The sequence below is a fragment of the Danio rerio genome, chromosome 7 (genome assembly GCF_052040795.2).
Source record: "Danio rerio strain M-AB ecotype USA chromosome 7, GRCz13ab, whole genome shotgun sequence".
In the NCBI taxonomy this organism is placed as follows: Eukaryota; Metazoa; Chordata; class Actinopteri; order Cypriniformes; family Danionidae; genus Danio; species Danio rerio.
Genome location: NC_141027.1, coordinates 41,069,733 through 41,096,140, shown reverse-complemented (window position 1 = coordinate 41,096,140; position 26,408 = coordinate 41,069,733). Strand labels below are relative to the sequence as shown.

General features: G+C 36.3%; 1 protein-coding gene across 2 annotated transcripts; it reads left to right on the top strand.

The window, feature by feature from the left end:
* Nucleotides 1-5,773: 5,773 nt before the first annotated feature.
* Nucleotides 5,774-25,997, top strand: rnf32 (ring finger protein 32). 2 transcript variants are annotated; one of them, NM_001077256.1, is given in 8 exon segments: nt 5,823-5,865; nt 10,205-10,451; nt 10,536-10,678; nt 13,650-13,682; nt 14,071-14,195; nt 16,307-16,415; nt 19,523-19,693; nt 25,600-25,997. In NM_001077256.1, coding segments are annotated over 8 exon segments (1,092 nt in total). In that variant the 5' UTR covers nt 5,823-5,856; the 3' UTR covers nt 25,855-25,997.
* The last annotated feature ends 411 nt before the right edge of the window (nt 25,998-26,408 follow it).

Genomic DNA, 26,408 nt, shown 5'->3' with positions numbered 1-26,408 from the left:
GAAGTTGGAAGGGTGTTGCCCTACAGTAGACATGGAAAGTCCCCAATTATGTGATAATTCTAGTGAGCGGTTTGGGACATATTTATATTCCTTGCTCAGAGAACGTTTGCATTTACGACATTTTACCACAAACGCATTCCATCAAACCGAGGCACACGTCAGTCAGTCAGTCACTCAATCACATGAAATAAGCCATGATTAATGGGGGACTTGTGAGGAAGTCTTTGGGCTTTAAACTCATACTTTAAATGAGTTAATTACTCTCTCTCTTGCTCTCTCTGACTGTTTGTGTATATAAGTGAAGGGTTCAACATTAATGATAATGATAATAAATCCACACTCAGTGAAAACACTAATTTTCTATGCAGATTTGCTCTTCATGATTTTACAGCTCGGGGGTCAAATTGAGCAATCAAAAAGCCTGAGGCTATCCAGTTGACTGTCAGCTCTTTATAAGCTTCCTTTTTCAATTCCAATATATTCTCAACAGAATTAAATACACTCCACACAACCAGGTGAGATATCAGAGAAAACTTCAATATAATGCATGGTGGGCATTCGCATAGTTCTTCCCACACTTCCACCCACCAAGAGCACTAGGCCTACTGCTTTGGGAGCTATAATTTTAATCGCTGGCCCTATGCATGAAATCAGCAGGTGACAAAGAAGAGAACGAGACAGACTCGTCTCTGGAGGTACAGGAGACTCTCAGGCACAGCAGGGTCGGCACAGCTCCATGTGTTAATCTCTCCTGGGCTACAATTTATGGCCATTATGGCAGTCTATTTTCAGCCCCTGTGATGGATTCTGCTCAATTATTGGCCATTATGGGGACGAGATGGCTTCGCAAGTGTGTTGCAGATTGCTGGGCACCACTGCGACATTCAAGTGAAATCCACTTGGCACACAGAACAAGACTACAAGAGCGAGCGCAAAGCATCCAGGCTTATTATTATATGTCGTATAAGTGGATGAGGTACGTTTCTGGCCAGGGAGCAGCACGTGACCAAAGAGACAAATAGTAAAAGCATCACTTGCTGCACTATTGATTTGTAAGTCACGGTGAGCAAATTTATGTCACTGTAGTTTGTGCGCAACGGGAACGCAGTGATGATTCTCGAGCACAGGCCGGTCCCAGAATTTATCCGCTGCAGTCTGAGCTCGGCCAGGCTAACTGACAATGAACATTTCCAACAAGCCATCCACAGAGCCAGCCAAGACCTGTAGTACTGTGGGAGGACCCTTCAGACAGGTTAATCAAACCGCCTGATCGATTACTCGCAGCCGCCAGGAGATTTATTGGAAATCCTTTGTGAGGTCCAAAGCATGAGGTAATGTAGCACTTAGCAAATGAAATAAAAAGACGCAAAAGCACACAGTGATTTGTATTTCATTTTCAGTGGGCATGTTTAAACTATTTTGCCCTGCGTTTTTTATAGATAAAGACTTTTTTTTGCAGGTTTACTTAATCAGCAGTGGAATAAAAATGTACACGTATACATGGAGAACAGTCATATCATGAATACGTGGCATTATATTGCAGTTTTGATGCATCGCAGTAGCTCCATCTTTAGCTTAGCATTACTAGTTACATCAAATAGTATTTTAGTAACACTTTGTTAGAATTAGATAAAGCATGTCATCTTACATTTAATATTTATTGTAAGTTGTAACCCAGCAAGCATTTTTTTGTTAATGTTTAATAGACGTCTAAACATAGTCATCTTGGCTAAAACAAGGCTAAATTTGGGCTGTCAGTAAAAAATCTAATAGACGTCTAAGAATAGGCCAAAACTAAACTAGTCATCAAATAAACAGAAATCAATGACTACACATATAAAGTCTGTCTAATCTGTCTATTTGACCACTAGTCTAGTTTTGGGATATTAGATGTCTATTAGATTTTCACTGACAGCCCAAGTTTAGCCTTGAGTTAGCCAAGCTGTCTACGCTTAGATGTCTATTAGACGTCTATTAAACACAAAATTGTTTTCTTAAAAGCTTTGTAAATTTGTACTTTTGGGAAATCAAATGTTAAACAACATGATTCTGACTTACAAAATATATAACAGAATAAGTGATCATCAAAGTGATTCTATTATATCTAAAATAATTAAAAACATGCATATACATATATATATGTACAGTTGAAGTCAGAGTTATTAGCCCCCTTTGTATTTTTTTCTTCCTTTTTAAATATTTTTCAAATTATGTTTAACAGAGCAAGGAAATTTTCAAAGTATGTCTGATAATATTTTTTCTTCTGGAGAAAGTCTTATTTGGTTTTTTTCGGCTAGAATAAAAGCATTTTTTATTTTTTAAACTCTATTTTAGGGACAATATTATTAGCCCCTTTAAGCTATATTTTTTATCGATAATCTACAGAAAAAACCATCGTTATACAATAACTTGCCTAATTACCCTAACCTGCCTAGTTAACCTAATTAAATTAAGTCTTTAAATGTCCCTTTAAGCTGTATAGAAATGTCTTGAAAAATATCTAGTAAAATATTATTTACTGTCATCATGGCAAAGATAAAATAAATCAATTATTAGAAATGAGTTATTAAAACTATTATGTTTAGAAGTGTGTTGAAAAAAATCTGCTCTCCGTTAAACAGAAATTGGGGAAAAAATAAACAGGGGGGCTAATAATTCAGGGGGGCTAATAATTCTGACTTCAACTATATATATATATATATATATATATATATATATATATATATATATATATATATATATATATATATATATATATATATGTTTTTTTTTGTCTCTGAGCCATGTACATGTTTGGTTTGCTTTAAGTCATTGATTCATCTTTTATCTAGTGAGTCAACAAAGAACAAAGAGGCTATCAAGTGTTCAATCTAAAGGCCATCAGTTTCTCTTAAAATCACATTAAAGCTTTTGTTTAAACTAAACTCCTGCTTTTAAATATGGGAATTTCTCTATTGTTTCCAGTTATTAAGTACATATTCGACTATCCAACTCCAGCAATCTCTCTCCTTAATAACATCTGTACCTTATTTTGCTATTCAGATTATACTTGTTGCTTCTCTTTGAGCAGAGACAAATCAATATAGTAATTCTCACGTTTTAAGCTGTCTGTACTTTGCAAAGTTTGTACAAAATGCAGGAAAGCTTTCCTTTTCGAAACCTAATGGCAACAGACCCCTCAGCTCTTGTTCACACAAGGTGAGTCACTTCTTTGAAAAAAATGTCTGAATGACAGAATAGGTAAAAAGGTTCACAGAAGAAAGTTAAATAGAAAGCTCTTTAAACCGGTATTTATAAAGAGGAAAAAAACAAACAGAGCCCCTGTTGAAAATGAAAGCACCTACAAAAATCCATTTCGATGACAGTTGGAAGAAAGCAGCTTTTATGGCAAGACTTGACTGCCCTTCTGTTTGAAAACAGTGATTATTTACTTAAAAACACAAATGATAGAGATTGGGGAAGACAGGTTTTGATTGAATGCTCAGAGGATGAATTCCTGAAAAATAAATTGCTCCGCACCTTTGTCTGTAGCATTAAAGGCCATATAGGCTGTGCTTTTCTAGCACTAATCTCAAGAATGTATGAGTCTATAGAGAGAAAAGGATGATGGTTTTCCACTGTCACACTAAAAGGTTAGGCCAATGTTTTTTAAAGTCACTTTTTATTGATGGCTGTTCCAGTGATGGGTGTTAAACCAGCTGTTATGCACCACAATACTTACATGCAATTTATTTGACTTAAAAATATGGCAACTTTCACCGTTACGTAATAATCACTGATGAAACTTTTATCTTTGAAGTTGTTTTTTTAACATCTGAGGATGACCTTTTTGACACACCTGATCTCATGGTTCAGGTATGAACAAAGAAGCTCTGAGGAATTTGGCATCTGATAACAGCTCAATGAGATCTACAGCACATGCGTTGCAGACCTTGATTGGCCTTATTTATTTACAATTAATAAAGGCTTTTTGGGGTGGAACGGTGGCTCAAGGGTTAGCACTGTTGCCCCACAGCAAAAAGGTAAAAAGGTTGCTGGTTCGAGCCCCTGCTGGGTCAGTTGGCGTTTCTGTGAGAGTTTGAATGTTCTTCCCATGATGGCGTGGGTTTCCTCCGGGTGCTCCGGTTTCCCCCACAGACAAGCACTATAGGTGAATTGAATAAGTAGTGTAGTGTATGTGTGTGAATGTGAAAGTGAATAAGTGTTTCCCAGTACTGGGTTGCAGCTTGAAGGGCATCCGCTGTGTAAAACATGGGACTAAATGTAAATATAAAATGAACGCATTTTAGTTACAAATGACATATCTTCTTGATATATGAATAAAGAAATAAAGTATACGTATACTCAAAATTGTGTAAAAATATTTAAAAACTACATTTAACCCATCCAAGTGCACACACATGGAGTGAGCACATGGAGTGAGCACACACATACAGCTCACCTGAGTATTGAAGCTGGTTCATTCAGTCCTCCCATCTTCAGTTATTGCTGGGACCAGGAATCCAACAAGCAGTCTTTGTATTGCAAGTGCAATACTCATCTACTCATCAAGTCATCTCATCTACTCATCAAGTGCAACTCATCAACCATTAGGTCACATCTGGCCCTATAAATAAATGACAGACTGAAAAAATTATCAATGAATAAATGAATGAATGAATGAATGAATGAATGAATCAATGAATGAATCAATCAATCAATCAAACAATCAGTCAATGAATCAGTCAATCAATTAATTGAACAGCAGCTACGCTAATTATTCTCTTTATTCTTCATTTCCACCTGGGGATACTCTTCCCGAGGCGCTCAGACTATGCAGATTCACTGATTCAATCCAAGACCAGTGACGAGATGATCCCAAGGTTTCCTATCCTGGACCAGGCCGTATCCTGAGCAGCTGGTGTGGTGGTCATGGAGGAGTGGAAAGCATGAGACTGATTCCTGCGACGCACTAGGGACAGGCGAGTCTTCACTGAGGCCAGCTTTCAGCCTCCGCCGCTGAGACTGCAGCTCTGCACAAGACGTTTGGCCAGCGGAGAAATTAAAATGGTCGTTCCAAACTGAGTATGGTTTCTCTCAAGGTTTTTTTTCTTCACTTTCGCCAACTGGTGAAGTTTTTTCCCGCTGTCCCCTCTAGATTGCATGGTTTGGGATCGGTAAACCACATTGAACTGAGCTAAACTTAACTGAACTTAAACACTAAAAAAACTGAACTACACTGTTACAATTTACTATGACCATTTATGTGAAGCTGCTTTGACTCAATCTACATTGTAAAAGCGCTATACAAATAAAGCTGAATTGAATTGAATTGTATTGGATTAAATTGAATTGAATTGAATTAGGACCAAAACACAAATTTCCGGAAGCAACATTGAGGTCAGGATTTTATATACAGTGTAAAGCTATACTTGCCCTGCAAATATTTCTTTAATGTTCGGATTTCAGTAAGGAAATAACATAAAACAATTAACTGGAAAATATATTAATTTCCTACATAAAACTAAAGGTTTTCCTATATATCTTTAGTAAAACTAAATACTGAAATGTTGACTGTTGTTATTAAACATGATATTTTTGTTGTTGGATGGATTTCTTTTTTCAAAAAAATTATTATGAGTGCTTATAAAAATGAGCATAATTCAGAAATTACAATTTAGGTTTGTGCAAACATTATAAATATTATAATTAGGATTTAAAACATGTCATTTTTTTTTTTGTATTCCAACAGCTGAATTCATCATTCAAGTAGGACTGGCAATCAGGAAAGTGAGATGAGCTCGTGGGAACGTCACACTGCACTGAATGGTGGTTCGTTGCATAGCGACCAAGTAAACAGTGTTTCTGTGGACAGCAATGCCACTGGTGAGCCGCTTTTCTTTTCTTCACGCTTATGAAGATCATCTCAGCGTTTTTGAGTTAACAAGTTTGAGAGGGTGACTTAAAAGGTTATCAAAATGCGCTGTTGCTTATTTTGCGCCGTGTGTTTTATTTTCCAGCTAAGTTCGACGAGTTCTTGCTAACGCTAGCTGTTATGGTTACTAATCCTGCTACAGTTGTGGGTTGCCATGCAAAAAAAAGACTGTAAAAATATGTATATTTTTACTTCCCTTGTTGATGGTCTACGGTTTGGTAAATATTTTTTAGCGTATGAATCTGGCAAAAAAACTTAAACTCAGTCTCAAGTCAGGTCATACTGGTGAAAAAAATAAGTTTGTTGTATAAATCTGATTTTGAAGTGGAGGTTTATGGGTCAGTTCATGATAAAACAAATAATTTCAGAAAACTGTCTTAAAAAATAAAGATATTTGTATTTGTACGTTGCAGAAACAAAATGATATAGGATAAATAAAATGCACTTAAAATTGCAAGTTGGATTTAGAAAAAAATAAATTATAAAAAATGAAAAAATTTTTTTTTGCAGTGTCTCAAACAATTGGTGGCCATATCAACGCCACTTCTGCAAGCACTTTTTAGGTGTCGATATCTATATGGGGCATTCGGAAAGTATTCATTGCGCTTTGCTTTTTCCACATTTTTTATGTTACAGCCTTATTCCAAAATGGATTAAATTAATTTATTTCCTCAACATTCGACACACAATACCCCATATTGACAATTTGAAAAAAGATTTTTTGAAATTGTTGCAAATTTATTAAAAATAAAAAACCTGAAAAATCACATGTACATAAGTATTCACAGCCTTTGCTGTGAAGCTCTAAATAGAGATTAGATACATTCTGTTTCCACTGATCATTCTTGAGATGTTTCAGCAGCTTAATTGTAGTTCACCTGTGGTAAGTTCAGTTGATTGGACATGATTTGAAAAGGCATACACCTGTCTATATAAGGTCCCAGGGTTGACAGTGCATGTCAAAGCACAAACCAAGCATGAAGACAAAGGAATTGTCTGTAGACCTCCGAGATAGGATTGTCTCAAGGCACAAGACTGGGGAAGGTTACAGAAAGATATCTGCTGCTCCGTAAGTTCCAATGAGCCTAGTGGCCTCCATCATCCGTAAGTGGAAGATGTTTGGAACCACCAGGACTCTTCCTAGTGCTGGCTGGCCATCTAAGCTGAGTGATCGGGGGAGAAGGGCCTTAGTCAGAGAGGTGATCAATAACCAGATGGTCACTGTCTGAGCTCCACTATTCTTCTGTGGAGAGAGGAGAACCTTACAGTAGTACAACCATCTGTGCAGAAATCCACCAATCAGGCCTGTATGGTAGAGTGGCAAGACGGAAGCCACTGCCTGCCTGGAATTTGCTAAAAGGCATCTGAAGGACTCTCAGACCAAGAAACAAAATTCTCTGGTCTGATGACACTAAAATTGAACTCTTTGGAGTAAATGCCAGGGGCTACATTTGGAGAAAACCAGGCACTGCTCACCCCCAGGCTAATACCATCCCTACAGTGAAGCATGGTGGTGGCAGCATCATGCTGTGGAGATGTTTTTCAGCAGCAGGAACTAGAAGACTGGTCAGGATAGAAGGAAAGATGAATGCAGCAATCTACAGATGAATCCTGAGTGAAAACCTGCTTCAGAGTGTTCTTGACCTCAGACTTGGGCGATAGTTCATCTTTCAGCAGGAAAATGACCCAAAGCACACTGCCAAATGGTCAATGGAGTGGCTCACAACAACATGGTGAATGTCCTTGAGTGATCCAGCCAGAGCCCAGACCTATATCCTACTGAACATTTCTGGAGTGCATCAACAAAGTATTGAGCACAGGCTGTGAATACTTATGTACATGTTATTTTTCAGGTTTTGATTTGCCATTATGGGGTATTGTGTGTGGAATTTTGAGGAAATAAATTTATTTAATCCATTTTGTAAACAAAAAATGTGAAAAAAGTGAAGCACTATGAATACTTTTCGGATACACTGTAGGTGTAAGATACATTTAGGAAAGTAAACAGTATAATTATCACTTAAACTGTTACAGCTGTGACACTTTTATGAGGCTTGTGACTAAAAATATTTTCTGCTCTATCAAATTAAGTCCTCCATATGTAATCTTGTTTATTGTCATTGTCATCATCATACCAATATACATAATGTTATGTTATATTGTTATATTATTCTCATTAATTACTATTCACATAAATCACTGACATATGATGCGACTCTCAATTTAACAACATGCAATCATCTCATCAAAAGGAACTAGCTGTCAGAAAATTCCCAGACTCTCCATATCAATATCACAGGCTTCAGCGCACCTCTTAAACACACAGTTTAAGTCTAAAGTTTGTTTGAACTGGATTGAAATAGTCTATATTTGGATAGTTAAACCAAGTAAAAAGAGTAGTGCTGTTTATCTCAGTGGACTCAGGTTGACAGGGTTAGGATATAAAGGCTGGAAGTTTGGAGGATCTTTTTATATGACTGATCACTTGTCAGGGGCAGGAGGAAAATAATAAATGTGAGTCACTTTAACACATTTAAGAACACTTAAAAATGATCAGTCGCTAGTTTAAAACAAAAATCAACAGCAATTAAGGGTGTGTTCACACTTGCAGCTTGATGGTTTTGGTTTGTTTGATCTGGACCAAAATATAACATGTTACAATTGGTTTTGGTTTGCATTCATACTATCTGTGTTTTATGACTTATTTTGTGACAGAACTTACTGAACATACATTTACATTGTCATTTAGCAGACGCTTTTATCCAAAGCGACTTACAAATGAGGACAAGGAAGCAATTTATACAACTATAAGAGCAACAATGAATAAGTGCTATAGGCAAGTTTCAGGAGTGTAAAGTGTAAGAAGCAAAACATTAGTATACTGTATATATATTTTTTTTAATAATTTATTTTTTTGCAGTACAGTTAGCGGTGGAGCCAGAGAGGCAATTGCAGATTAGGAAGGAAAGTGGAGACTAAATAGTTGAGTGTTTAGTCGTTTCTTGAAGACAGTGAGTGACTCTGCCGTTCTGATGTAATTGGGGAGTTCATTCCACCAACTGGGCAGATTGAATGTGAGAGTACGGGAAAGTTATTTCTTCCCTCTTTGGGATGGAACCACGAGGCGATGTTCATTCACAGAATGCAAGTTTCTGGAGGGCACATAAATCTGCAGAAGTGAGAGCAGATAAGAAGGAGCAGAGCCAGAAGTCGCTTTGTAAGCAAACATCAAAGCTTTGAATTTGATGGGAGCAGCAACTGGCAGCCAGTGCAAATGGATGAGTAGCGGAGTGACATGTGCTCTTTTAGGTTCATTAAAGACCACTTGTGCTGCTGCATTCTTAAGCAGCTGAAGAGCAGGATGTGTTGTGCTGAATGGTTTGTGTGTACATGTGATGGTATTTTTATTAGCTGATAACTCAAGAAGAGCTAAAAACTGTAAAAAGGAGTCAAAATAGTCCCTGGAATTCTTCCTTCACAAAGATAAATTAATATTTGCCACAAACTGAAGCATTTACAACCGTGATATTGAACTGTGATGTTCAAAACTGTGATTATGAATCAAGTTTGGCATTCTGTCCCTTTTATTTTTGCTTTAAACTAGAGATAGGGAAGGGATCAGGAAAGGTCCCCGAGTTGGTACTCATTGGGACACCTGCAGTGCAGTTGCGCTATATGTTGGTGCACACTCAGCATTAGGCCCTCTGTGAAATGATGCACTGGTTTTGATTTGTTTAGATGTTGTGGAGCTGCGCATCGATGGATTTGCTCTTCAGTGTTTGGACTTCTGTACTAATTATAGTTTGTCTAAAACGAACACCATGTTCAAGCATAGGGGGGGTCCATCAGTGCACATGGCATCAGGACACCCTAGGGTGGAGGTCAATGATTGACTTTGTGGTTGTATCATCTGATCTCTGACCGTATGTCTTGGACACTCAGGTAAAGAGAGGAGCAGAGCTGTCAAAAAGGAGCAGTGAAAATTAGGGATGCTCCGAGCGACCAAAGATCGGTATTGGCCGATAATCACATTTCTTGACTCTATTGGTACTCGCCAATCTGGCCAATCTCATGAACTGATCACAGGTGTTTGTTGGTGAGTTTACAAGCAGAGGAAGTCGCTCAGGCACTCCCATAATGAAATATCTGTGAATTATACAGTCGATTTCTGTAAAACAGTTTAGTCAGACAAACATTTGCCATTTAGAAGATTGTCAAATGGAATCATTCAGATAAAGTGTTAGACCAGTTTTTTTAATGGTTAAAATTGTACCACTTCATGTTCTTCAGGGATTCGGCTGTAAAGTGGAAAGTAGGAGACTGACTCTAGCAGCTGTAGCACTTCAGGAACACATCACACACAAAATATCTGTTGGATACCATCCCCATAAGCTCCATGTGTCAGACGCCTCCTGCCCTGCTGCTGGTGGGGCTGCACATGCTAGCAGGAGAAATAAAAGCCAGAACTCCAGGCAGGCACAAGGAAAAGAGGAGAGAGAGTATGTGCTGGATCCTGCTCCTCCACGTCTGACTCTTGGTAGGCTGTGATCATCATGGAAATTTAGGTATGCTGATTATTGTGGCTAATGCTAATGCTCAGATTTTGATGATGATGCTGCAGCACAGAGGATGGGTCTAGTTGAGGCTCCTTCACCAAGACTAACTGCAGAGGAGTGGGCAGAGGTCAAAACCAGGTCCATCCTGGAGGGAGATTCAACCCAACCCTGTGCCATATGCAGGGAGGAGTTTCGTCTGCAACCACAGGTAACTTTACTTGCTCATAACATTGTATAGTTTTTTTCTCTGCATTTGTTTCTGCGTAGAACACAGCTGAGTGTGCGTGAAGTTCAAAGTATGAAAGTGAATACAGATGGATGTACAGCAGTATCTTCCTGTTAGACCTTTGTTTAAGTCAATCTTTAAGGAATGTGTTGTCCATCAGTAGACCTTAGTTTATTAAGTAAATTACATCAAGAGGACAGTCTGTAAGCCAGAGTGAAATGCGTGACCACTCTTTACACTGGTGATAATCAAACTATAAGTTCTAATCTTAAAATCTTTTCCTCATGCTCATGTCACCTAAACCTGTATGCTTTTCTTTTGAGGAATACGGACTTGCATGTTGTGCATGAGTGATGTTCTGAATAAATTATTTAATTTACTTTTTTTATTGATTTAGGCTTTTTTAGTCACCGTTTATCAATGCACATCATTAACAAAATACATTGCCTTTCTGTAGCATGTGCTGGCAATACCAGGTTTGTGGGTTTGATTCTCAGTAAAACATGGACAGATAAAATGTTTATCTTCAATACAATGTAAGTTGTTTTTAAACAAAAGCATATGTCAAATGGAGGTAAATAATTCAAATGCTCTAGTTAATTAAAATGATATGCCCTCTATTATGAGTGAAATTTCTTCTCTTCTCAGCGATATCAAACAGCTACAGTCCAATGAATTCCCATTAGACCAAACATCCCACCCTACATTTTCTACAATACACATGTACACAAAACCACTTTTTAAGATCTCGTAACAAATTTACAATATTTTCTTTGAACTTTACTGTATTGTGATTCATGTAGCCATCAGGTCAGCATCAATCATGACATGTAAACCAGCCATTGTCAACCAGCTACCAGAATTCTTTTAAAATCTCCTCAAGAATGCTGGACTAAAACACCAGCTGTTCAGAGCTGCAGGGACAATGAAGTTGCCTTAGCCACATGTAAATATTGATTTTAGCGTGTGTTTACATGTGTTTTAATTAGATCTATGTAACAAGTTTAATATGAGTTTTTTTACATTATTTTTAAACATCATTAAAATAGCAAAATAAAAGACAGGAATAAAGAAAAATATTGAAATAGGGTAAAATATCTAATTTATTGTGTCCATTATTCAGTTGTACACTACGTAACTGCTATACATTACATGTTTTTATATTTTCATAAAAATATTGCCACTTTTAATTACTACTGTAAATTTAATTTTTTAGAGAATATTTTGCCCTTTGATTGTTTCATACATTAGAGTGAATTTTGTTTAATTTTATTTATTGGTTTATGATGCAATAAATGATTAATTTATTAATTTAAAAAATACATTTGCTTCTTGTTCAAACTACTTATTTAATATGTGATGAACCAACACAATTCTTAAGGGATTTTTTGGGACAACTTTATGTTTAATACACTTTAATACACAGCTTGGTGGCGGAGTGGGTAGCACAATCGCCTCACAGCAAGAAGGTCGCTGGTTCGAGCCCCGGGTGGGTCAGTTGGCATTTCTGTGTGGAGTTTGCATGTTCTCACCGTGTTGGCGTGGGTTTCCTCTGGGTGCTCTGGATTCACAGTCCAAAGACCTGCGGTATAGGGGAATTGGGTAGGCTAAATTGTCCGTAATGTATGAGTGTGAATGAGTGTGGGAGCAGTAATAGGTTGCAGTTGCATATGCGTAGAATATATGCTGGATAAGTTGGCAGTTCATTCCGCTGTGGCGACCCCAAATTAATAAAGGTGAATTAAATAAACTGAAAAGAAAATGAATGAATGAATGAATGAATTGTCTGTAATATATGGGTGTGAATGGATGTTTCCCAGTGATGGGTTGCAGCTGGAAGGGCATCCGCTGCATAAAGCATATGCTGGATAAGTTGGCGGTTCATTCTGTAACAGTCGACCCCATAATAATACAGGGAATAAGATGAGAAAAAAAAATGAATGGATAAATGTTCCACAAATTACGGAAGACACCCACTTAAATATAATTCAGTGTAACAATATTTCATATCAGTGCTATCAAATGATTATTCAGAATAAATCATAACATCAATACTGTAAACATAATTTGTGTGTAATTATATTTAGCATATTTATTGTAAATACAAAAATACAAAACATACAATACATAAATATGTACATATATATTTAGAATTAGTTTTTAAAATAAATAAATATTTTGTATACGAATAACATAAATATGTTAGTGCATATAAATAATAAATATGCATAGCGCGCATATTACATTTATTATGTTAATACAAACTTTTATTTCAGCTGTAAATAATCATGATCAATTGTTTGATAGCACTAGTTTAATTACTAAAACATCTTGTCAGGTATAATAGGAGAACAACATCCTTCAAAGTTTTAAATTGTTTTAAATTATCTAAAATTTTGTACATACTGGCCAGAATAAGTATGTTGTTTAATTTTTGCAATATCTGCTATGCTGAATGACAGTGAAGCTTTAATTCACCCATATTTCAACATTTTATTTTCATAAATGTTTTTGAAACATCAAATAATACACTTTCCTTGAATTTAATATGCTTTTCATTTATTTGTTAACATGTTAGCTGCTTCACCTGCTTATGTGTTTGGATCTGATGTGAGACATTTGTGCATGAATACAGTCTAATGGAGGCTGAATGCATGTAGATTATCAGGCAGGCTGTTGGTGACAGCTAGGTTGATCTCTAAAGAGAACTGACAGACAGTATGTATACATATATTCTCAGCTGGTGTTTCTGGTCTCTAACTATCTATGTGTACATTGACCACCTTGACTAGTTACTTGTAAAGCTGAGACTCTTACATCCTCACAGTACATAAAAGCATTGTTTAATAGTGTTTATTTGATGAGAAAACAATGTACTTAATAGATGTATTCATAAAGTCAGTATTTAAAGTAATCAGAACAGCACTTAATGATTTTTTATTTCTTTGGATAGGTTCTACTTTCCTGTTCCCATGTATTTCACAAAGTAAGTCACCACAGATCATTCCAACGTAATGAATTGGCATGGAATTTTTAAAGGGATAGTTCACTCCAAAATCAATATTTTCTCTTCATATACTCACCCTCAGGTGGTTTCAAAAGCTTAATGAGTTTCTGTTTCTGAACTCAGATAGCAGATATTTTGAAAAATCTATTGACCTCTATATGTAAACTACTGTGGTAGTCAATAAGTACCAGGTTGCAACATTTTTCTAAATATACTATTTTGTGTTCAAAAGTAAAAAGAAACTCGAATAGGTCTTAAACAAATGGGGAGTGAGTAATTGATGACAGAATACAATTTTTTAGTGAACTATCCCCTTAATAGCACACTCAGAGTTGGTGATCGAGTCCCTTTGTGTTGCTAATTTCAGGTTTGCCTGAAGTCTTTTGAGAAGTTCTCAGGCAAGAAGTGTTGCCCAATGTGCAGAAAAGAGCAGTACGAGACAAGGGTGATCTATGATGGTGCTAGGTTCTATCGGGAAAAGTGTGCTCTCAGGTAAAGAAATAGAATTTATTGTGAATAGACACTCTACATTCACTGAAATATCCCTTTGGTCTGTTAAAGTACGATCACATTAGCATAACTGTAGCAAAAGCTGTGTTATCTGTGCTCAATTCTGTGTATGTAAGAGCTCACACAGAAATGATCTTTAAACCATGCAGATTACTTTTGGTCAAATGACCCCTTCATGTTGATTCCTATTAAAATGACAGCTTTTCAGTGGTGGACGATAAACACAAATTATGCTCTTAAAAGTACAGATACCTTAATAAGATACTACTCCAGTAAACGTATGAAATACCTCTCTTCAGTTATACTCAAGTTTTTAAAAGCAAGTTAAACATTTGAAACAAGTCTGTTAAAAGCAGAAAGTGCTTATTAATGGGTGTTTATTTATCTCACAAGAAAATATTACATTTTATTACTGAAACGCATAAGTACTACATATATTAATGATAATTCAAATGTGCAAACTAGTGTAAAATATGCCATAAAGCAGAATGTATAACAAAAATAAATAAATGCGTAAATGTGCTATGATAAATAGAATTACAAATAACAAATAATAGGCGTCACTGTGGCACAGTGTGTAGCATGATGGCCTCACAGCAAGAAGGCCGCTGGTTCAAGCCTCAGCTGGGTCAGTTGACATTTCTGTGTGTAGTTTGCATGTTCTCCCCATGTTCGCGTGGGTTTCCCCCACAGTCCAGACTTGCAGTATAAAGAAAATCATTCATTCATTCATTTTCTTTTCAGCTTAGTCCCTTCATTAATCTGGGGTCGCCACAGCGGAATGAACCGCCAACTTATCCAGCACACGATTTATGCAGCAGATGCCCTTCCAGCTGCAACCCATCACGGGGAAACACCCATACACTCTCATTCACACATATACACTACATACAATTTGGCTTACCCAATTCACCTATAGCACATGTCTTTAGACTGTGGAGGAAACCAGAGCTCTTAGAGGACACCCATGCAAATAGGGGGAGAACATGCAAACTCCACACAGAAACGCCAACTCACCCAGCTGAGGCTTGACCTCAGTGACCTACTTGTTGTGAGGGGACAGCACTACCTACTGTGCCACCACTTTGCCAGTATATGTGAATTGGGTAAGCTAAATTGTCCATAGTGTATAAGTGTGTGTGAATGAGTCTGTATGGATGTTTCCCAGTGATGGAATGAGTGTGTATGGATGTTTCTCTGCTGGCAAGGGCATCCGCTGTGTGAAAACATACACTGGATAAGTTGGTGGTTCATTCTGCTGTGGCGACCCCAGATTAATAAATAAATAGGGATTAAGCCAAAAGGAAAACGAATGAATAAAAGACAAATAGTCTAATAATAAATCCTAAAATTTATACCTGTAACTTCATTTATTAGAAACTGAATGGCATCACTTGCTGGAACTGTAAGTTCAGTGAATCAGTACACTGACTCGCTCTGACTGAATCATTTAAATCAGTTAATCATTAAAGTGTTAATTCACCCAAAATTGAAAATGATGCTGTTAATTACAGGGTTCCCACACTAATTGAAAATACCTTTAAATATTTTAAAAACCAAATTTTGAATATTTTGTTTTAAAGAAAAAATTTATATTACAAATTGTATTAAAGATCTTTGGATATGACTGTTTAAAATGGTCAATATTTTAGAAAATTTTTCTACTTTGACATGTTTCATGTAAATATTAAGTTTAAGTGAAATGTTAGGTGCAGCAAGGTCTTTAATGTGGGGTGTAAACTACAAAGGACTTGATTAAAAAACTTAATTGTTCTTTTAAAAGTCTCTGAAAGTGCTTGAATCTGGTGAGCTTGAATCTGAGACCTTTGTTCATCATCGGAACACAAGTTAAGATATATTAGGTGAAATCTCAGAACTCCCTAGAACTCTAGACAGCACTGGTCCCGACCAAAAACGTACCAAAAAACATCCTCAAAATGGATTCATGGTTTCAGTGGTTCAATCGATATGTTATTAAATTTCAACTCTTTTGTGCACAAAGGGTATAGGGTGCATGTTCATTGGAGTACTGTGTTTGCTTTTATATACGTGTCATGATGCTGACATTTTTCTTCTTTTTTTTGAACTCTCAGAATACAGACTCTCTGGCGGGGCTACGTTGTTCGCAAATGGTACAGCAACATAAGAAAGCATGTGCCTCCAAAAGACCAACACTTAAGACGAAGATTCTTTGAAAAAAAGGTAACATTAATTGACAATTTGTTATGTTACCAACTAGATGATTGTATCATCTAAAAATATTGAAGTAATGTTTTCTGTCAAGAAATTTTGCTCATCAAGCAAATTTGACGTTTATTATGTCGCAAAATGAAGGCGCAGTCACACAGAGTATTCCCCTAAAATGAATCCAAATAACAAGGCTTTTATTTCCAATGAACTTTGTACGTAATCAGTGAGAATAGAAATGAAGGCTCAAACAGTTTGCTGGAAAAAGGTATTTTCCCATTGTGGTGTTCATGCACCCTTTGACCCTTCAGAATGCAGGAGACTGATAACAGGTGAAAGTGGTTAGAAGTGGTTGGTTTGGAGCTCACTGACACAGACAGCTGTCCCCGCAGACCCCTCATTGTCGTGCACACAAGTCCCCATACATTAGCCCAGGGAAAGCAAAGGTTGCCATCTAGTGAAGCAGATACAGTCAACTCTTGGTTTCAGCTCAGAAGCTGAGAGTGTTCCAGACTCCTAGAAATGCAAGCCATATCCTGAAACCGCTTTGAAGAGCACAGTGTCCTTATTTAAAGGCATACAGATACAGGATCATGAGTGTTTATTCTTCTATTTGTTTGCAATTGTAGTTTCTAAACAGCTAATTTCCAAGTGCTGTCTTACAAGATTGTAGTGTGAAGAATGGCAGTGAAATGATCTTTATTATGGTTTAGCTTTATTCATTTCTTAAGCACTTGATGCGGGCAGGTACTATATTCAGCACGTCTGTATATTGATGTTTAATTTGATCACATCTCACATGTTGCTAGTGTTTTGCACCTGGAGCCAGGTGTCTCACTGCTGTCTTTGAGCAACAAACTATTTTAGAAAGTCTTTTTCATTGCAAAAGATGTAATAATGACAGACATCCCTTTACGAAGGTCTACCAGACAGTTTGGAAACTTAACTGAAATGCATTTCACCATCATGACTCCATCCTTTATGGTCGTCCTTTAGAAATCAGTGTAATATAAAGAACCAAATTAGCATATAGGAATTATTTCTGAAGCATGTGGCACTAAAGACTAGAGCAATGATTCTAATAATGTGGCTTTGAATCGCAAGAATAAATCACATTTATTCTAAATTGTAATAGCATTGAAAAATATTACTGCTTTATTTTATTGAATTGAAGAGACATTTTTTAAAAACATTAAAATATATATATATATATATATATACTTTGTATGTGGTAGTGTCTACATTTGTTGACTGCACTTTATTTTAATAGTCATCTTTAGACAATCTGTGCACTACATGGCAGCTAACTCTTGTTAGTGAATTGGTTGTAGAGTAATATATATATATATATATTTTTAACTTTAATTCGGTATTTAACAGAGGGGAGGGACAGTCAAAAAACTGCCCCAGAAGTAGCTGCATAGCTGATTTTAATCTGCAGTCTGTGTACAAGAAAACGCAAATACAAATCACATAACAAAAGAAATTAAAGATATTAAACAATGCATATTCTGTCAATAATTATGTAATGTTGTTACAAACCTGTAAGACCGTTTTCATCTTTGGAACACAACTAAAGATATGAAAAATCGAAAATCAAACAAAAAGTGCACAGTGGTAGTGTAAATAATGTTTTGGGGCTCTTTGAGTAAGGGATTCATCAGAATAAACAGCAAAAATCAGTTCAAGGCACTCGAAAAATGTAGAAAAAAATACATTATAAAAGTGTTTTTTATATTTTTCCACATTTTTCAAGTGCCTTGAACTGATTTTTGCAACTTAAGATATTTTTGCTGAAATCTGTGTGGTCCTAAAAAGTTATAGTCCAAGTGTCCTCAGTGGTTTAACTATAATTTTATTAGGCTATGAGAATCCTTTTGTGTGCACAAACAAAAACAAAAATAACACCATATTTAACAGTTTCTTCTCATCAACGTCTGTTCAGGACTAACTTATAATTGCTAACTTATAACTTATGGCTGCACATGACTTCCTTGCATTAAAAAATCAAGCATTTGTGGTACTGTGTATGTTAGAACAGTGCACAGTTCTCTCGTGAATGTATGTCCTGAACTGTCACTGAAAAGAAATGATTGAATAAAGTTATTTTCTTATTTATTTTGCACACAGAAGTATTCTAGTAGCGTCATAAAATTACCTTTGACCCATGTTTGACACATGGAATGTTTAGATCATCTTTTGGTACCTTAATGGGCTTTGAATGTTTTAGGAACACTGCTATCTACTGAGGGTCAGAGAGCTCTCGGATTTCATCTAAATATTCTAATTTGTGTTCTGAAGACAAACAAAGTTCTTTTGGGTTCATTTTGGGTGATTTAACCCTATAATTGTATGTAAGACTATAATAATTGTATTTAAGTCCGTCCAAAATAGACAGTCCACTAATAGCCTAATGACTACTGTTTGACTTGCAATTGCAAAGCTACTCCATTTTTTGTTTAGTTATGTCATTTATTTTACATGTGCATAACTTCAATAGAAGAATTGACTAGATTTTTTGTTCTTGTTTGTGTTTCTTTGGACCTTTGGCACACCGGGAAGCAGTTCACCAGCTGCGACAAAAGAATTAAAAAATTTTGAATGCTTATCACTTTAGTCTAAGATAAGTTTTCAATCAACTAGCCACTCTTTCCCCCCCTCAGGCACCTCACTAAGTCAACATATTAGAAAGTTAAATTGGTGACATTAAGATTGATTGTACCTGCCCTCTATTTTGTGAGGAGGCAGAGTTCACATTGCCAAGTATTGTTTGCCCTTCTTTAGGAAGGTCTACCACGTTTGAACTCTGTGAAACGCTTAACGTCTGTTTAATTACTGATCAAATACAGCTATAAAGAAACCACTGATGTCATTCGGTGCAACAGACGCCACAGGTTTGTGTGTGTGTGTGTACCTGTGCATGCTTAATCATGCAGGTCAATTTCTGGGATTGTCCAAAAAGTTTCCTTCATACATCCATTCATGCTGCTATTGATCTGGCTGTTAGCTGCCTTTCATCGTCGGCGCGAGATTCAGAATTGATTTATATTGCGATGGAACATTGGTTTGCCTTGTCATGTCTGAGCAAAACTCATTTTCATGTCATTTATTTCCTTAATCAGTTTCAGGAGATGAACGACAGCTTGGTGCAGTCATGCAGCACAGACGTGGAAGAGTTTCTGAACGATATCGACCGCTCGGTGGCCACGAGCCACGATATCCTGCGCCGCTTCAACAACAAGTACATGAGGATAAGAATGGAGGATGAGGACTGGCTGCAAGCTCAAAAGAAGGTTTGCTATTTGCTACAAGAGCTATTTTCCATCATCTCGATACAGAAACAAAATTACTCATAAAAGAGTCAAATTGAGATTAATTTTTTTTGCAGAAAACAAAGTTAATGTGAAAACGGTTAGATGGAGCTGCGGTTGCCAAAAAGTTGTGAACATTAAACCAACTTAAACTATAGGGCTGTTGAATGCTTGATTCTGATTGGCTGATGGACAAATTCAATTCTTTCTAGATAAAGGCACAGCTAAAGTAGGGTCTTACTGGTAAACCAGTAAGGTCTTAACTGTTTACAGTTTCATATCATAATAATAATAATTTCTCACATTTATATAGCACTTTTCTGGACACTTCAAGTGATTTCAAAATAATTTTGGGGGGAAATCTCCTCATCCACCACCAGTGGACCACTGGATGATGTGACAGCAGCCATAACTGCACACCAGCTGATTGGTGGAGAGGAAACAGAGTGATGAAGCCAATTATGATATGGGGATGGTTATGAGGCTATGATGGGCAAATTTGGCCAGGATGCTGGAGTTAAACCCCTACTCTATTTCGTAGGGGGGTTTCTAACGACCACAGAGAGTCAGGACCTTGGTTTAACGCCTTATGCGAAACAGGCATTCACTGAGCAGTATAGAGTCCTCATCAATATACTGGGGTGTTAAGACCCAAACTGACCACAGGTTGAGTGCCCCCTGCTTGTCTCACTAACACCACTTTCAGTAGCAACCTAGCTTTCCCATGTGGTCTTCCATCCAGGTACTGACGAGGCTCAGGCCTGCTTAGCTTCAGTGGGTGACCATATGAGTTGCTGAGAGCAAACTGCTGGCTATATATCAATATGCAGAATGATTTCAGTTCTATTTAATTAACACAGCCTACAGCAGCCAAATCAAATCTAAAGTTTGTGGAAGAAATAGTCCTACACAGTAGCGATTTGAAAATGTATTGGAATACATCTGAACAATGTCTTTAGGTATGGTATAAGCAGAATAACTGACTCTGTTCTATTGAATTATTACAAAATAACTCATTGTGACCACCTCAGGTGTGCATTGTTTTTCTAACATTTACGTGACTAATCAGTTTTTTTTCCAGTGATGGTGTATTTCCAGTTCTTTGGTTGTTAAATTACCAATTCTACCATCAGCGGTTCAGACAACTTGATGGAAATACATTTCATTTGCAATTATTCCCTTGACATTAGGCTGTAAAATGCTGCTGCTCCTTCACCTACACACGCAGACGGAGACTGAAATACCAGTGCGCTTTTACAAAAGAGCAGCTCATCAATGCCTCTAATCCCTCTCTGCAGTCGCTCCTCGGTCCTGCCCTTGGCCCAACGTGTCACCACCCGTCCCAGAGCAGCACCGGCGGCACAGATGTTCCAATTCAACAGTATCAAACCCTTCAGCAGATGATTGTTTACCTTGCTAATGAATGACTGGAAATAATCCACCGTGTTTACTAAAAAACACAAGCTGTGCAGATAATGCATGCCTAGCCTTTCATTACATGCAAGCTGAAGAAAAGATTTGGCATTTCAGTGGGCCTCATTGTTATTGTGTTGATGCAGCCAATGGCAGCCATCCACTAAAAAAAGGAAACGCTCATTTTTTATCTTGCGGATGAGAGGTCGGGCAGATAACTGGAGACGCTCAAACCTAGAGTTTGCAGAGTTCAAGTCAGAACCAACCCGTTCCCACCCAGACAAACACGGCGAACAATTATGAAACGCTCTCTCGTGCGAAGCGATTGGCCTTTGCTGAATAAAGGAAGCTGACAGTCGGTTAATGATTATGGCTGCACACCTACCTTCTGTTAGACTCAACTGAACTTCAATGGAGATATAAGCTGCTCACAGAGGTCATAAATCCGCTAATCATTTTCTTCTGATAATGAGACAGGAAAACACTCGTACAGAGCCAGGCTTATTGTAATTGAAACTAAAACTAAAATGTGTTACTGAAATGAAGCTCATTGGCAGGAAAATCGATCTCATTTTAATTTTGCTTAATGCTACGTGTGAGTGTGTGTATGTTCAGTACTGGTAGTAAGCGTGGAATAATTACATTTGTTTATGGTTTTAAAATAAGCTTTTTTCTGCAAACTAAAGCTGAATTAATTTGATCAAAACTTTTCAACACATTAAAATTATGAAATATTATTAGAATAAAAAAAACTTTTTTCTGGTTTAACATATTTTACATTTATTTCTATTATTAAAAGCAGGACTTTAACATCATTAGCCCAATGTTTCGATACGCTGACTTTCTCAAAAGCATCTTCTTATTGTGAAAATTGTAAACAGTTGTGCTGCTCAGTATATTTTTGGAAACTGTCAAACATTACCATGTAAAACCTTGAGGTAAGCACCTTTTTAAATACTTCTATATTCAGCATGGACACATAGAACAGAGAGGAATTTAAAAAAAATAAAAACAAATATTTCGACCAGCAAATACAACGATTATAAGAATCACTATTAATAGAGGACCTGAGGTGTATTGCACAAAAGTGGAATAAAAAGGCCATGATAAAAGAAAAAGCGCAGCTTGACCTTGTTTAATCAGGTCCTTCTGGCTTAGTCCGTTGCACGTTTGCTAATCCAGCCGCTATGTCAAGCCTGATGTAGATAGCCAGGATAAGTGCACATTCGTGGTATTTCTTAATAGACCATGGGAGTGATCACAGAATCAATGATGTTAGAATGGATAAAACCTGATGTGACCCAATCAGGAAATGAGTTGAAAAACGTCCTTTTGCCCACTAATCTGGGAAATCCCATTACTTTCATTCAGAGAATTAACAGAAACATATTAGGATGCATATTAACAATTTAAATAGTTTACTTTGTCTTAAATGTGACCAGTTGGCATTTATGCTACTAATGAATTTATCGTGAAGATTATCCCACTTACCCAATATGATAGATCTATTTTTTTCTAATCATTTTATTTAATCAAGTTTATTTAATATTCACCTACACGTATATGATCATTTATAATTATAATTTTTATTCCCTTACCAATTGAGCTATTAAATCTTTGTTTCATCATCATCATCATCATCATCATCATCAAAAAAAAAAAAAAAAAAAAAAATATATATATATATATATAGTTGATATTATCTAGTTTGAAATTTTTATTTTAGCAATATTTCGTTTGAATAAAATTTAATATCTGTCGATACCTAAAGATACTTGGTAAGGTGAACAAAGTCTTGTTTTAATTAATATTACTGTTAAATTGTTTAAATGCACTGTATTTTTTTGTCTATATTGAGTGAGAAATAGATCAAATATTCATTTTTAAAGGGGGTTGTACTTATTTATGCTGAGCACAGTATATGTATTTTTCTCTAATAATTCATCAAATTTTTTTCAAACTCTCGTCTCTATATATCCCCATATTTAAATCTGAAGTGGATATATGTATATATATATGAAGATATATAAAATGATTGCTAATGAAATTAAACAAACGTATTTTTAATTTTAATAGTTGGAAATTATATGTAAATAGCAAAGATCATGGAGTGACTGTAAAATACATTCATTTTTTAAAAGAGTTGACAGCAAAACATTTAAATCATTAGGTTTAATCTTAGCCTCTTATTAACTGCTAATAACTAAGCCTCAAATCAGCAAAATTAAAATGTTTTTTGAAAAAAATGTGACACTGAAGACTTGAGTAATGTAGTGAAAATTTTGGCTTTAAATCAGAGAAATAGGTAAAAAAAATTACATTGTAATAATATAAATTTCTTTTTACACCTGAAATAATTTATATTGTGAAATAATATTTCACAAATATTGCAATTTACAGAATGTTTACGAAGTTTTAATTGTAAGTCAAAGAGACTTATTTTGATAAATATTTGTAATTTTTTTACATATTGCCCAATTGTACACATACAGTATTTGTTCTAATTAAATTGGGAGTATCTAGCACTCAGCACAGTACTAAGCACACAGCAGTCGCTTAAGGACAAAGTGTGTGAGAGAGTAAAAGCAGCGATCCTTGCATGCATGAAATATTGCACAATATGACAAGTTTTGCTTGCTACACTGAAAATGTGCTAGATATAATACAGTTTTTCATTGGGAATTGTAGTATTATAAAGTACTAAAGTTTTCTGACTGGTGAATGACATGATCTAGTGGGTTGTCTAGTGTCATCTTTAATGTGCTCGTTCGTGATATCAGAAGCCATGGCTTTGGACGGCAGGAGAGGGATTGTGTTTTCAAAGATATTATGCTAACAAATAGCATTTTGACAGATCACCTACTGCACCTTTAACTAACTTTGCTAGCTTAGTAAACGACTAATTGGCTGTTTATTAATACTTAATAAGTTAGAAGTTGGGTTTAGGTTTAGGGATTAGATTTAGATAATAGTTTATAACTTCCAATGAACAGTTGATATCTTCATTTTAGGCAGGTAATAAGTAGGCCCTCAGAATTCCGCAGATTTCTGCAGATTTTTAGCACATCATTAATTCTGTTTATTTACTTGAGTAAAAGTTTGTAAATCTATATTCATTCAGTTTTTAAATTAATTACAGTAATATTATTGACTAATATGAAAATGTTCATCTGATTTATGTATAATGCAGTTTGTACAGTAAAATTTTCTGTCTTTTAGTAGAGATATTATATGAGAGACTTGCTTTGTCTAACAAATAAAGTGAATCTAACTGGATTTGCATTTAAAACATCAAATAAAAGTTAAAAAGATTAAAAAGATAAAAAGACTTTTTATTTCACATATTAAGGTTTTAGTTATGATACTCCCAAAATAATTCCACAGAAATCCACAGATTTTTTACCAAAATTCTCCACAGAAATAGCAAAAAATGTCTGTAGATTCTGTCTGCATGAATTAAGACTTAAATTAAAGTGTTACTGGTAGATTAATCTCAAATGTGACTGTCATTTTGAATGTTCCATCAGCAGAAATGAAATAAATAAATAAAACACGCGATCACCTTTTGGTCATGTGTTTTTAATACTTTGCTAGCCTTTGGAGTATCCCTTGGACCTGATTTGACAGTCTGTGACAGCAAGGTTTTTGCTCTTACCACAATTTTAGTCAGATGTGCTTACTTCTAAAGTGTAAACACCCCCCCCCCCCAACACCCCACCCCCGCCGCCACTACACATGACAAGGGGACATTTTTTACTGTATCAGAATTGAAAAGCTAAGATGCTTACTCTCCGGCTCACTAGATTCCTTTTAGAAGACTTGGAATCCCTTTCTTGACTATATCAAAGGCTTGCCTATTACACCTGGTGCTGGCAACCTGTAACATTTACCATTTTATCAAAAGTTTTTTTCATATTATTTTTTATTTATGATTATTTTTCCCCCATCTTTATCCAGGTTATTATTTGCTGTGATGTACTTCTGTATCTAAAGTTCTTAAATGCAAAACACATGATGCACAGCAGTGGTTTTGGTCCTTTTTGTATGTGAACGGCGTCTGCTTGAGCTGCAAGTAGTAATTGCTGGTGTCAGTGTCAGTGTCACCGCCATAAATCACAGTGCTTTCTGAACGCTTATAATCTCTTAAAGTCAAGAACTGCGCATCTGCCTGACTGAGCATTTTATGAGCAGTGCACAATTAATGATTGATCTTAATAGCATTGGGTAAAATTTGCAAACGGGCACTGTAAGTTATATATGACGTTTTAGCACCTCATTGAAAGCAACCAGACAGGCAGATATGCATATTAAGCATTATTATGATCCTCACTCACGTAAATCATTGATTGAGGGTACTGGCAGGCGGCATTACTGTTTGCTTCCCTGTACTTGTTACATGCTGATTTTCCATATGTTTACTAAGCTAACTCATGGTACTAAAATGACTAAATTTAAATATTGTTGTTTCCTCTCAGGCTGTCCAGCGAGGTGTCCAGGACTGTCCAATCTGCCTGAACCATTTGACCTCACACAATGGCTCGTCTAAGGAAAACCGAAACATCCTCTTATTGTCTTGTTCGCATCTCTTCCATGAAGTATGTCTGCAGGCCTTTGAGCTTTTCTGCCAGGAGGTGAAACCTACATGTCCTCTCTGTCGCTCACACTATCACAAAATGCTTGTTGCCTGCAACCCTGATGCTCCAGTACATTTCTTAAATGAGATGAACTAAAAGAATATTTTAGACAACAATTAAGTAAGTTGTCATTTACTGAGCCTGGTGTTGTTTTAATACCACCCTCCTTTCTTTTTCAAACCACAAAAGGAATGTCCATTTAAATGGGGTTAATTTGTTAATAAAGGTTCAGCGGGGAACCACGCCTCACTTTGTCTCCTTAACCAATCACCTACTGCTTTAAACTTTTTTAAGGAAGACCATCCCTCTGTTCCATCCACTGTTCTTCTCGTTCTTTGAACCCACCCTCCTTCCCTCCATTTCCTCGCTTCCCATTCACAATCCTATAACCCTCTTCACTCCTTCATGTAGGTTGAATCGGGGGGGTCCAATCGCTCTGCCAAACTCTTACACAGACAGTACCCCCTCAGGGTTCTTTCACACATGTGAATCGATTCAGTTGTTCTGAAACAGAGATTACAATTGTTACATTGTTGCTCTTGGTGCGGTTCGCTTTCACAAGGCAAAATTTCTAAACAGACCAAAAGAGCTAAAATAAGTCACGTGCGAGTAAACTCTCCTCACATTGGTCAGAGTTTCACGGTTAATTT

Coding starts and splice junctions, on each gene's coding strand:
- rnf32 (XM_087260010.1), top strand. Junction 10,452..10,535: donor TCCTCCACGTCTGACTCTTG/GTAGGCTGTGAT, acceptor ATGATGCTGCAG/CACAGAGGATGGGTCTAGTT. Junction 10,703..12,122: donor CTTTACTTGCTCATAACATT/GTATAGTTTTTT, acceptor TTTAATACACAG/CTTGGTGGCGGAGTGGGTAG.